The following is a 13,590-nucleotide window of genomic DNA, read 5'->3' as shown; positions in this document are numbered from 1 at the left end:
TTTGATTACAGTAAATTAAAATCTGATTACACCAAAACTTGTTAGAGCTCCCACAGCCTGTGGCAGGTCCCCAGTTCTCTAAAAGGTATTTTAAGCAAAATCTACAAGATCAAAACCATCCCTCTCCGTGGATCCACTTTCTAAAGCTCTTAAGATTCTGTAAAAGTATTGGCACCAAGCTTTTTATGTATCTTGGCATAAATTTGGTGTTTATACCTGAAAATAGAACTCCTTGCATACTTGGCAAGTTCTCTGGTGCCCAGCTTTGTTGCTGCTTCACTGCTCAAGCAATGTGTGAGTTGTTCACAACTCTCTTCCATAGCCCAATAATAAATGAGATTAAAAACACACATTGCCAGATCAAATGCTGAGATTATCCAAAGTTAAAATTAGAAATGAGAATTTTGCTGTATTTGCTGAAAAAATAGTTACTGCTGATGGTGAGTGACTCTCAGGAGTTCTTAGTTTTTGTAAACCATGTGATTATATTACCTTAACTTTTGCTACAACTAATATTTTGAAGATTTTCTGGGGGATTTTATTCATACTGAGAAGATTTTCTTGATGCATAAGAAAGCACATTCACACACCTTTTGGTATTTTTTCTTCCCCTCAAATCAGTGCATAAATACTTTGTCCTTGTATTAAGGAACTTCTCTCCAATACAGAAAATCCTGATGATGTTTCAGATAATTGCAAACCTGTATTTTACAGATAAAGAGAGAAAGGAGCAGTATGAACCAGGATAAAGATGAAAATTACAATGATGAACTCAGCCTTCAATATAGAACAAAATTAAGAACTGACTGTATCACTTAAACTTGTTTATTTCTGCATCCCATCTTGCTTTTGTATACTGCTGTATTTCCAAACAGGGAGGAATCAATGAGGCTGAAAATGTAAAGAAAAAGTTCAAGGTGAGTCATTTGGATGAGAAAGCCCTGGGTGTTGATAGCTTGGGTAGCTGTGACTAATTGCAACGCCTGTCTTTTGTCAGAGAGAACAATGCAGGTTAAGGAAAAGCTCTGGGACTGAAGGGTAAAAGATTGATTTTTAAGGAGCTCACACTGTTGCTGGAATAAATGCCTGTGTAACACTTGCTTTTAAAAAGGCAGCTTTTGAGACTATTGCCCAAAGTGTATCAGTTTATTTGGCATATAGCTGGCAAGTCATTCTTGTTCCTTCTTTTATTGATCTTGTAAATCATTGTCCACTTGCCTTGTATGAACTTAAATTCACTTAACTGTTGGTGGTGTGATTTATAACACTGACAAAATGGTAAATGCCTCCTGTCTCTATTGACATTAATGAAATAATTCACACTGCGCCCTGTGGGCACCAGCTCGAGTTCTGTTGAACAGTGCTGGTTACCAAAGTGTCAGATTTACTCCTTGCTCCTGCACGTTCCTTGATAAATACATTTGTGAAGGAAAGCATGGAGTTAAGAAGGTTTTGTGGTTAAGGAAACCAAAAATGTAGGAGACTGAATTACAGAAGGATGTATACGCCAATGAATACCTTCTAGCATTTAAAAAATACTTATATTGTGCATTAGGATGTGCCTGCACTATCACTGTGTAAAATGATTCCAAACCTCAGCTTTGGGGTGAAATCTCTCATGTACTTTTGAATTCAGGAGGTGACACTTTGTCTGTCCAATACAATTGCTCAGTCCAAGAAGTGGAATACCACTTTCACCCAAGAGATTACAAGTTTATCTCCTGAATAATAAATAAGAAGGAATGGTTTTTAGAGGAAGATTAAATCCATCTAGAATTGAGCCCTAGACAACATAAATTTGTGTCTGGATATCAGTAACAGCACACTCCCCCTGAGGTGGGTGCAGTAGAAGGATAGGCCATGCAGGAAGGTGGAATCACATCAGGAAATTTCATGGAAGGCCAGCTGGCAGCTTGGCTTCACAGAAATACCATAAACCAGGTATAGAAAAAACCTAAGAATAATCAACAATATAAAACAAATGTGAAAACAACAATTATATTTACTAGGAAAGCTTCTCTTGAAAAAGAACTTTCAACTATACTGGTAGTGCTCCAGCATTCAGATGAAGCTTTGACAGAAAACTGTGACCTCATGTCCTTGAATTTTGATCCAAGGAGCAGGAGACAAATGATAGGATGCTCTTGTTCGTGTTTTGCTTCTTAGCTGTTAAAGAACGGCAAAAAACACCCTTGGATGAGGAGCAGGATACATTTAATTCCTAGCACTTTAAACTCGGAGTGGCGTTTCCCGTATTTGTTTCTCACTGACAGCTCTGGGAGTGAATGGAATTCTTTGTTGTCCCTTTCTTGTCCCCGTTCCCTGCCCGTGCACCGCAGACAGCTCTCCACTAGTGGTCTCTCCAGGCATGCGGCATCCGCCTGGTTCCAACCCTCCCTTCCCAAAACCAGCCTCGCTGGAGGAGGACACAGCCATGAAATATCCTCAGGGATGTGCTGGCACGAGAAAACATGCGTATGAGCAGTGAAAATACAGAGCGAAGCTAGGAAAATGTCCTGCCTGCCTGTTTCCCCTGATGCACAACGGGAGGATGTGAAGTTTCTCCACCTCTGGCGTTTTGAAGTGAGCTGCTCCTGTTTTAGAAAATGGACTAAAATTCATATAGTAAATTCACTCGGACTAAAAATCTGAGTTAAAAGCTGCTCGTTTTAATTTGGGGATTCAAATGGGGACTGTGGTGCTGTTAAACACATATTTAGTACTCAGTGAGTGTTAGTTAATAGTTCTGAAAGCCCAAGCACAGCAGAGGAGGCAGTGGTGGGTCTTTTATATTTTTACAATTACTGGAAACATCAGGAAAGACTCAAGACTGATTTTGTCCCTTTACTGCAGCTGTGCTGGTGGCTTTGATGAGGTGATCAATTCCACCTCTTGAGTAACTCTGTCCACCACATTTCTCCCCTTACCTTTCCACGAGGATGTACCAGTGAGACTATTAAAGTTTGCTGGCAGACACCGCCTTGATTTTTCTCCCTCTCTGCTAAATTTCGAATATTCAGGCTGTTATTTCAGATTTGAATAAACCCCTCCGGCTCGTTTCTCAAGCACGCTTGGGTGCGATCGTGCATCTCCTCCTCCGCACAGCCTCCTTCCCCTCGGACGGGTCGCTCCGGATGCTCTGGCAGAAGTTGGGGCTCCCCCCTCGCTCCTCCCCTGCGCCGTGGGGCTGGAGGCGGCTCTGACCCCTCCCAGGGAGGGAGCTGGGCAGAGGCAGCCGGGTGTTTGCAGCAGAGCCCGACCAGGGACCCGCTCCTGCCCATCCCATCCTCCCGCTGCAGCAGCCGCGACCTCGCCGGGCGGCTCCGCTGACCCCCGTGGGCTCTGTCCTGTCACTGTCCCCACCACAGGACGGAGATGGTGGCCACCTGCCTGCACCTGGCTGGATTTGTCTGCAGCTTCGTGGGGTGGATCGGGGTGGTTGTGGCCACGGCCACCAACGACTGGGTGGTGACTTGCGGCTACACCATCACCACCTGCAGGAAGATGGATGAGCTGGGATCCAAGGGGCTGTGGGCAGACTGTGTCATGGCAACAGGTCTCTACCACTGCAAACCCCTCGTGGACATCCTCATACTGCCAGGTGAGTGTGTCCCACCCTCCCTTCTCACCCCGAGTGAGGGCTGAAGCCTTGCCCAGAGCAGCACAGGTGCTGCTGTCACAGGAGGTGATGGGGAAGCTCCCTCAGCTTCATCAGCACAGGACATGGTCCATTAAATGCTAAAGAAGTTGACTGATAGCTCTTACCATGATTCTGATTGATTTACACCTGGTTTTAATCGTAGCCAGGTCTCGTGTTTTCTGTGGCTGCTAAAACCCAGTTAATGTTTAATCATTGCTCTTAGTAAAATCTCACTGCTCCTCTCACATCTTGTCTCTGGATTGCACTGCAAAACGTACAGAGCACGCTGAGGTGTAATAGAGCACTTCAAGGGGATGGTGAACTATTACAAATATTAAGGTTTGATTCCTTAAAGTGATTTGGAGCATAATGAATCTTTCAGCATCTATTATTAATGCTGCTATGGCTTTTTAATCTTTCAGAAGATCATCATTAGTCTTGATGGTCTTGTGCTTCCCACAGATTCCGAGGCAAGACAGAACTTTTACACAGCAAACAGATGTAACTACATTTAACCTGATATGATACATTAAACTTTTTAATGATATAGTAGCTTTCATCTAGTTTACTGAAAAGCAAAAATTAAGCAAGGTGTTTTATCAGCATTAATACATCTTCTGGGCTAATGAAACCTGCCAAAGTCTTGTGAGGTCTGGTCCCTGTAAGTTTAGTTTGTGAGCTTGCCAGTTTCAACCACTGTTCCATCTGTAGCGCTTCATTCTGCTGTGTTTTAGGTTGCAATTCCTCTGCCGTGTCAAAGGTGCCTCTCTCAAAGCTGACAGGATAGAAATGACCATTCCTTGTCATTTTCCTTCATGTTTCCTTGTTTACTGGTTTAAATTGTCGTGAAAATAATTTTACAAGAGGTTAGAAAGATAATTCCTGAATTTCTCTCCATTACAGAGCTTGATCTGGGACACATAGTGCTTAGGAATGTTGAGTCTCTCATTCTCCCCTTCTCTGTGTGTACTTTTATTTTAGTAAGCTTGCCTTCCTTACTGCTACTGTTGTTAAATCTGATCCAGGAGAGAAAACAGAGGAAGGTTTTGCCCCAAAGAAACATCAGTGAATGCAACTGAGTAAATAAGTGAATGGGTCTTGCAGTGGCAGAGAGCAAAGCTTCCCTCAAGCAGAAGCAAATCACAGACCAAGATGTTTCTGCTTGTAGCCTATGTGAGACCCACAGCTTGACATGAAAGGAAATTCATCCTGGTGTGCCCAATAGCTGCAATATAATTAGAGCCTTTCTTTGTCTGAGTCAAGTCTTTAAAATGAATTGGTTTTATTCTCATTTACTTGGGATTGGTTGCACAGAATCCACACTAGGTACAGCCATCTCCTTTGCTTAGGGTCTGCTTTTATGACCTCAATGCCTCAGGTAACATTTTTTTTAAGTTTCCTCTTGAAAAATATTAAGAAAATATTCAATACACATGGTTCAACACACAATACATAAGTTCTGCATTTCCAGAAATAGTAAAATCCTCATTCCTGGTGTTATACCTGTATGTCTGTGGGATGTGTGTGCTCAAGGCCCCTCTTTGCTGGTGTTGGTTGAAGCATCTTGGAATTCTGTGCCTGCATCTGACAGCTTCTTTTTGTTAGCAAGAGGGGACAGAGAGCCAGCACACTCACTGTGCTGAGACTGTCCTGAAAACTGGGGGAGGTCACCAGGCACTGGGGCAAATCTGACATTTGTCCTTTTCCTTTTGCATGCTAATAATGACCTGGTATAATTTACTTATATGCAATTTTTGTATAGTATATATACATTACATATAAATTATATATTTTAAAATTTAGGTATACATGTGGTATAAAAATATTTTTAAAATCATATCTTGTGATACATAGACCCTCCCAGAGGCAGAAATATCATGGTCCTGCCCACCACCCCCACAGCCCCTGGTCCTTGTTTCCTGTTGCTTTGTGCACAGGGACAGGTAAGGGAGGAATGGGAGCTCCTGGGGTGCCGTGCTGAGGTGTGGCTGTGGGTGAGGAATGTCCTTCCTCTTCCTCCTCCTCCTCCTCCCAGGTCAACAGTACTCATTGCCTTGGGGCAGCTGCTGGCAGCATCCCATGGACCTCCAGTGTCAGTAGTGGGTCTAGCCCTCTGAATGATGGGAGAGTCTTTGAGGCTTTAAATTACTTTAAAAAATGATTTAATTTTGAAGATTTTAAAATCTTGTTCTTTAGTCAAACTGTCACCATGGAAAGATAAAGGGAAACTGAAACTCCCTCCTAGAGGAAATTTCTCCTGCTTTCCCTTTCCGTATTTTCCAGCTCCACGATTTCTCAGTGTCTCTCTGGGAAGAGCTTGTGTTTTCCAGGCAGTGCTGTTTGTTTGTTGGGAAACTTTGAGCCTGCACATCCCATCCTGTCCACGCACTCCCCACTGCACTGCAGCCTCACTGCCTTGTGCCTGGTGAAGATTTAAAGTTTACACAGGCATGAACCCATTTCCCATACTCTGTGCACGTCTTGGGCTCTGACCAAACACGAGCTTTCCTCCAAATTCTCCTTTTCTTGTGCCAAATAACAAAATCCTCCTCCTTGCCTTGCTGCAGGGTATGTCCAGGCGTGTCGAGCGCTGATGATCGCCGCCTCGGTCCTGGGCCTGCCCGCCATCTTCCTGCTGATCACGGTGCTGCCCTGCATCCGCATGGGCCACGAGCCCGGGGCAGCCAAGTACCGGCGCTCCCAGCTGGGAGGGATCCTCATCATCCTCCTGGGTAAGGAACCTGCCAAGCTGGGGGGCTGCAGCCCGTCCCCTGCGGGCTGGTGGGGCGCGTTCTCCTGGAAGGGTTTGTGCTGGGCTGGCCTGGAGCTCTCCAGCATTGCTGCAGCCTGTGAGTGGGCAAAAGGCAGGGACAGGAGTGGGAGGACAAGGACAGGAGGCAGGGATGAAGCAGGGTTAGAGGGAATCCCTCTGTCTTTGCCTTTGTGAATCCCTCTGTCTTTGCCTTGTGGAGTTCTCAGTCACAGCTTCTCTTGGCAGGCCATCGCACACGGGCAGTGCCTGCAGGCATGGATCATCCTGGTTCACTGTGGAAGTGATTTTTTGGGAAAGGGTCTAAGCTTCCAAGCTACTTATAGGGAAGGCAGAGCCTCCAAATTTTCCCTGGACATCCAGGGAAAGTAAGCTGAGGCATGTGGGAGGGGAAGCCCTTGCTGAATGGGGCTGGTGCTGTGGCCTCCAGAGGGGAAGGAGCGTGGAGGTGGCACAGACATGGGAAGAGGGATGGCACTGGCACGGGGAGAGGACTGGCATGGCCAGCCTCCCCCTTGGCCTCCAAGCTCCCCTGGGAATTTCTTCCCGTCCTTGGTGCTTGTGGAGGAGATTGTTTTGAGCAGCACAGACTGTGGAGCTCATTGTCCCCCATGCAACACCTGCATGTTCTTGAGGCCTCGTCATCTCAGCACCAGCCTGCGGGGCCTTGTTTTCACCCGTCTGTGGCAGAGGAGGAGGGGAGAGGCAAAGTGACCTCTTTGTGTGGCTCTGCTGCTCGCTGGCAGCCAGCACTGACATCATGCCCGTCTTCTTTCTTCTTCTTCTTCTTTTTTTTCAAGTGGGCACTGAATATAGCTGCGCACTCAGAAGGGCTGTCCTCTGGATGCTCCTTCCATGCAAGTCAGCCCTCCTCCTTCACCCTGTGGTTAGCACAAGTCCATACATCCCGAATCTGAGGATTTGGTCCAAGGGGCCCTATCGGTGCCTATAAAGTTTAAAAGCACAGCTGGAATTCCTAACATCAGCTTTATAGGGCTGGTCTAGGACATCCCAATCATGAACAGGAATGTGATCTTCATCCCTGTCCTGGAACCTTGAGTCACGTATTTGGGCTTGGGGAAGTGAAAGAGAAGGTGGAGGTTTTCTGCCTGTGAATGAAAGTTTAGTGCCAGAGTAGTCTGCTCTGGCGGATTTGCCCTGCCCAGCAGAGCTGCACTTTGCCACAAAAGCCACAAGATTTTGGTTCCAGTCGAGGAGAGATATGCTGCAGGTCAGCCCTGCTTGCATGGCTGCAGGTGTGGAGGCAGGAGGACTGTCCCTAAAAATTCCAAAGGGCAGAAGGATGACAGGACCAGCTTACAGATGACAAATTGCAGTGACAGTGTTGGGTATCACTGTGTTGGAACAAGTGAAATCCTTTATGCTGCAGTGTCCCCACCAGGGTATGGTGTCTGGTGTGCCACTATCCCACCCCAGTCATGCTGCAGTGGGACACCAGGGAGGACAGCAGATGTGAGGGGATGATGGGGAGTTGTGGTGCTCCACAAACCAGGATGCCCTTTGCCTCAGAACAGTTTTCCAACTAGGTAAGATCTGTGAGGAAAGGAAGTGTGAGAGATCACATCTCTCACATTTGTGTCACGGAGACATTGGCAGACAAATGATCTTTGGGTCAGATTTGTACCACAGCTTATTGATTTTTCACCTCTGTGAGCTCCAAAGCACCTACAGGTGAATGATTTACTGGTGTCACTGATGTCCTGAATGATCTGGGCTGGGATCAGCAGCCTGGTCACAATGTTTTAGTCACAATTACAATAATGCTCTTTTTGTCAGATCACAAATGAAGAATAAATAAGCTTCTTTTGCTCCTAGGTTGCTTTTTTTTAAAAAAAAAGAAAGAGTAAACCAACCCACATTTATATTTACAAAGCCCATTTTTTTCCAGGCTCATCAGCAAGACAGTCCATTTGGAAGAAGAATAATGTACAGAGTTTAGGACTTTGACATTATTTAAGCTGATTAATGATCTGTTAGCTGCAAGATGAGGTGTCACCATTCCAGAGCATTTAACAAGCATGGATCAGGCTCTGAAAGATACAATGCTGAGTTAAAATCCATTATATTCTAGAAGTAACATGCCCTGGACTGTTTTTATTCACCCTTCAGCCACTGAACTCTCACTCATGGTTTCCACAAGTTCACAGGCTCTAGATTTTTCCTCTTAGGGGAAAGCAACACCCAGAGCTCTGGTTAAAAGAAAATGGCCCCCAAAACACTCCCTAATGCAGCAGAAATAGGGAGTGGGGATGCAAACAGGAGTGTTGGCCCCAAAGCAAACTTCACTTTGCTGCTCAGGGAAGGGATAGCAGTTTGTCATTGAGATTTGGTATAAGGGAAAACAGGGACTGAAACACAGCTCAGAGCCAAAAAGAAAAAAAAAAAATATATATATATAAAAAGCTGAAAAGTTGCCAGGAAAACAATGGGCTCAGATATTCCATTGATTTTTCTCTCCACTGATAATCACAGGCTGCCGGAGTGCAACCTGTGTGCACACCCTGCTATTCAGCTGCTGATGTGTTTATGGCTTTGTTTGATCCTATCTGACTGAGAGAATTGATTTATGGCTGAAAACAACCGTCAGCAGAGGTTTGCTCTGAGCTGGTATGAAAACATTTCACACTTTGGTGTCGATGGAAAAACCCTGGCCCAGCCCGTGTTGTTGATACTAATTTGGAGCACCCCTTGCTGGTAACCAAGGGGGCATTTTCCCAATGGAGGAGAAGGAGTCAGACACTGGAAAATAGATTAAATATATGTTAGTGGGAATTGCTACTACAAAATGAGCCATTGTGTACTAAATAAAGGATGTTAATGAGTTTTTCTGAAAACTGCATGAGGCTTACTTGTGAAACCATAGATAAAAAGATTGCCTTGAACACAGAAAAAATATAGTATCTATTTTTTTCAACTAAATGCTTTGAAAGAGCAATCCGTGTGACTTTGAGTCAGCAATTCGGAATAGTTAAATTTAGATGTGAAATAAAAGTATTCTTTCTTCTGCAAAAAGCCTTTAACTTACTGTTAAGGAATTTGGCAGGGACTCACTGTCCCTTGATTTAGAACAATCCTGTTCCCTCTCTCCCACTTCCCCAAGCACCTTCTGTGCTTCTTGTCTCTGAGCACGTCCTTCTGACTCCAACACATCTCTAATGTTGAGTATTGAGGCTTTCAGCTCAGCAGACTGAGCTACTGCAAATCCACAGTTAAAAAGCCTTGGAAACAATGGGAGCTGGGATGTATCCCTGTGGATTCACAGCAATCTGATGGAGCAAGGACATTCATGCCATGAAGTGCTGAGAGGATTTTTTGGGTAGAGACAGTGGCTTTTACAAGATTGCCTACTCCAGCTGCAAAAAGGAGGCAGGATTCCCACACAAAAACAGGTCTGTTTTCCCAACTAAATTGGTTGCTCTAATATAAAATATTCCTTCTCTTTTCAGACCTTCTTTTAATTTTCTGCTGGACTATATTGGCTACGGCAGCTCTGGAGTCTGAGGATTTCTTGTTTAGAGAGAGGCAGAGGGTGTCCTGACATTAGCACAAGAGAAAGGATAACAACTTCTATCTTTTCCACAAGGGCAGCCATTTTAGAACTTGAAACTTGCCCTAAAATTCCTTTTCCAATCTCTTTGGGTTTCCTGTCAAATCACCTTTTTTTTCAGCCTTTCCCTGTGGCACAACCAGAATAAAATCTGAGCCCACAGAAAGACGTTGCAATTGCTGAGTGTCCTTTTCCCATCCCCTCGGAGGATTTACAGCTCAACCTAATCTATGCAGGGCGATGAAGCCCAGTCCTGTTCCAGGGCATTCCTCTTGCTCAGCAGCAGGGTCACTGGCAGCTGGCAGCCTCTGAGCACAGAGAGGTCAAGTGAACCCATGCAAAGCCCTTGGCTTGTGTTTCACAGCTTTCTGCTATTGTCAGCATTAAAATAAGGTGGTTTTACATGTAGTGGGGCCACATGCACAAGAGATGCTATTGTGTGAGCATCCCTGAGAGCTCTTCTCACCCCAGTGCAAGTGTTTTCTTCGGTCCTGTCTTGTGGGGGAGGGTCTGGAGAGATAAGGCTCTTATAGTCTATAGACAAATATATATATATATATTTACTGCTGACAGAGAAAGAAAAGATGATTGTGTTTTTTCGGACAACAAAGCAGCTTTGTTCCCAGAGCCCATTAGAATGCTTTGTGGATTCCCAACTGATACATTCTTGTTTTAAAGCCTTGGAGGTTCATGAGCTGTTTGCAGGACCACTCCACATGCAGGAGAAATGCTCTTCTCCCCTCCCTGCCTTCTCCAAAATTCCTTCCAAAGCTGCGGGGCCTTTCCTTTGAGGAGGCCCAAAATTATTTCTGGCTTTATAAGCATCCTTCAAATGTTCTTCTCTTTTCCATAAGAAAATATTTTCTCTCACAATAACTGCAGCTTTGGAGATGGGTTTTTTGCTGTACCGGCCAGGAGCTACAGTTTGTTCTCTGCTTTAACTAAACAATTTTATTTTTACTCTCACCCCTTTCTTTTTCCCTCTTGCAACCTTAACTTTCTGACACTGCCTCCAGATACCTTTTAACACGGTCGGTGGAAATCTGTAACGCTGCCATGGTCCTGTTATTGTTTTGCTCTGATTCTCTGATAGCCACAAGGATGGAGTCCTGCACAGCTTGTCCCAGAGGCAAGTAAATATTGACAGATTAATTCTTCTCAGATGTACAGGCCATCAAGGAGTATTGTTTTAGGACCTGCTCCTGGGAGGTGATTAACACCATCAACTCCCGTTGCCCTCGGTGCATGTGGGGACTCTGTGGGGACTGTCTCCCTCACATGCCACCTCACAGCACCACTGCAGCTGCCTCTGGCTTTTTGTGGAAAAAACCCCTATGGAATATCAAGTAAAAGGTGAAGCCTGCAGTCATTTTTTGACCCGCTGTAGTCCCTAGGTGGGATCCCATTTTTGCTTCTGCAGACTCTTCAGGTCCCATTTTTATTCAATTCAGTAAATGTCTGGAGAGCCTTGCCGCGTTTGTCCCCCATCGCTTGATAGAAATTTTCCACAGGGAAGCTGAATCTGTTTTCCAGAGCTGCGAGACATTTCCTTTTCCATGAAAAAACCCCAGCAATCCTAACTGCTGCTTATTTTGTCCCTGCTCATTTTCTGCTTGTATTTTATAAACCCAACTCTGCGTTAAATTTCTGGGAGATTTTGGTGAAGTTTATGTGACCACTCAGTAGAGCCATTGCAATGATGAGGAGGGACATGGGCTGAGGACACAGCATGTGAGTCATGTGGAAATAGGGATTTAAACCAGTTCACACAGGTCCACAGGTTTTATTCTCTTGCTGATCCATATGGTTTTCATGGCCTCTTCATATCTAATCTATTCCTAATTCTGCAGTTCTCCAGCATATCCATTTCAGGGATAACTCTTATTTTTCCCTCTAAAGATATTTCTAGGGAACAAATCTGTTTCCCTTCTAACAAATACATTATATTGTGTCAGGCAGTAGTTGTGTTTCCTTCTCGCTGGTGCCTGAGAGCAATGGCTGTTCTCTCTCCATCTCTCACTCCTGAAGCTCCCATGTTGCCTCCTGCTTGGAGATCTCCTGGACCCAGCCCTGATGCTGCTGCTTCTGGACCCCACTGCGGGACTGGAAGGGAGCAGGGATGGCTTTCCCCCTGTCCCCAGACGCGTGTGACACTCTGCTGTCCCTCCCTCCAGTTCAGAGCCCTAACTCTGTCCTTCCCCCCTGTCCCCAGCCATGTGCGGCGTGGTGGCCACCATCTGGTTCCCGGTGTGCGCGCACCGCGAGACCACCATCATGAGCTTCGGCTACTCGCTCTACACGGGCTGGATCGGCTCTGCCCTCTGCCTCTTCGGCGGCTGTGTCATCGTCTGCTGCTCGGGGGACGCGCAGACCTTCGGCGAGAACCGCTTCTACTACGGCTCGGGCTCCAGCTCGCCCACCCACGCCAAGAGCGCTCACGTGTAGACACCGCAGGGACGCCCCACGGCTGCCGTCGGATGCTTTGGCTGGTGGGTTCGTGCGCCCTGGGTTTGCTTCTGCTGACGCGCTGTCAGGCTCCCAGGGGGAGATTTAGAAAAGCAGCACAAATGTCTGGTAGTTTGAAGCATTATTCTCCCCGTCTCTTCCCCCCCTTTCTCTAGAAAGACAGCTCCAGCCAGCCCTACCTCTTGGTCCTCACCGTTTTGTCCTGACCGCCTGCCCCATCTTCTTCTTGCAGCCAGGATGGTTTGGGGATGTGGTGTGGGGTTTAGGGATTTTAGTTTATCTTCTAGCTCCCCTGATTGTAGAGGAGTTTAAAGCAATAAAACAGAAATGAGAGAGACACTTTCCCATTGTTAGGAGGACTCTGACAGCTTCTCCCTCATCCTCACTGTTTGATTTCCCCCACTCAAGGTCACAGGTCTGGCACGGCTGGGGAGAGAGGATAGGGAGAAAGGCTGTCCTCTCCCACCGGGCAAATGTTTCTCTTTTGGAACAAGAGGAGGGGATTTTTCTGCCTTTCTCTGTAAATACTTTTGTACAAGTCTGATCATTTTAGTAACAGTGTTTCCCCCACCCCCACAGTCATCAGTATGAAGGAAACAGAACCCAAAGGTCCTAATGACATGGTAGATAACAGTGCCTTTTTAAATAGTTATAAATGACTTTGGGGGCTCTAATCCCTGCCCTCTGGTTCAGTTTCTTCTTTTTGTTTTTTTCTTTTGTACAGATCAGTTACTAAAAAATGTATTTTTACATTTTTTTAAACTCCTTTCTTTCTTCCTCTAAGTTTGTGTTCTGTCTTGCCTCGTTAAAGCAGCACATTTTAACATACAGTATAATGTACCCGTTACAATACAATTCTGGTGAGTACTGATGATGCCTTTGTACTTTCAGTGAAATACTGTACAATAAATAACAGAGTACCTGCAAGCCCTGACTACTTTTTTTTTCCTTCCTTCCTGTGTGTTTCCATAGCCAGTTTTTCCATGACAGGGACTGCCAATGATTTTGAAGATTTTCTAGTTTTATAGCAGCTCAGGATAAAAACCACTCTGCTCTGGCATTAAATGAAGAATATTTAAAATATGAGTAATCTTCCTGCATGGGACTGTCTGTTATCTTATCCTTTGGTTCTTTCAATGCTCCCAG

At 45.4% G+C, this 13,590-nt stretch overlaps 1 protein-coding gene across 1 annotated transcript; it reads left to right on the top strand.

Moving 5' to 3' along the window:
• Positions 1 to 3,247: 3,247 nt before the first annotated feature.
• CLDN11 (claudin 11) lies at positions 3,248 to 13,371 on the top strand. The gene is made up of 3 exons (XM_036389249.2): positions 3,248 to 3,601; positions 6,208 to 6,372; positions 12,191 to 13,371. The coding sequence occupies exons 1-3, from the start codon at positions 3,376 to 3,378 to the stop codon at positions 12,421 to 12,423; spliced, it is 624 nt and encodes a 207-aa protein (XP_036245142.1). The 5' UTR covers positions 3,248 to 3,375; the 3' UTR covers positions 12,424 to 13,371.
• Positions 13,372 to 13,590: the final 219 nt, after the last annotated feature.

This window comes from Molothrus ater, chromosome 10 (genome assembly GCF_012460135.2).
Source record: "Molothrus ater isolate BHLD 08-10-18 breed brown headed cowbird chromosome 10, BPBGC_Mater_1.1, whole genome shotgun sequence".
Classification (NCBI taxonomy): Eukaryota; Metazoa; Chordata; class Aves; order Passeriformes; family Icteridae; genus Molothrus; species Molothrus ater.
The sequence above is the reverse complement of the archived record's forward strand: the minus strand, read 5'-3'. Positions and strand labels throughout refer to the sequence as shown.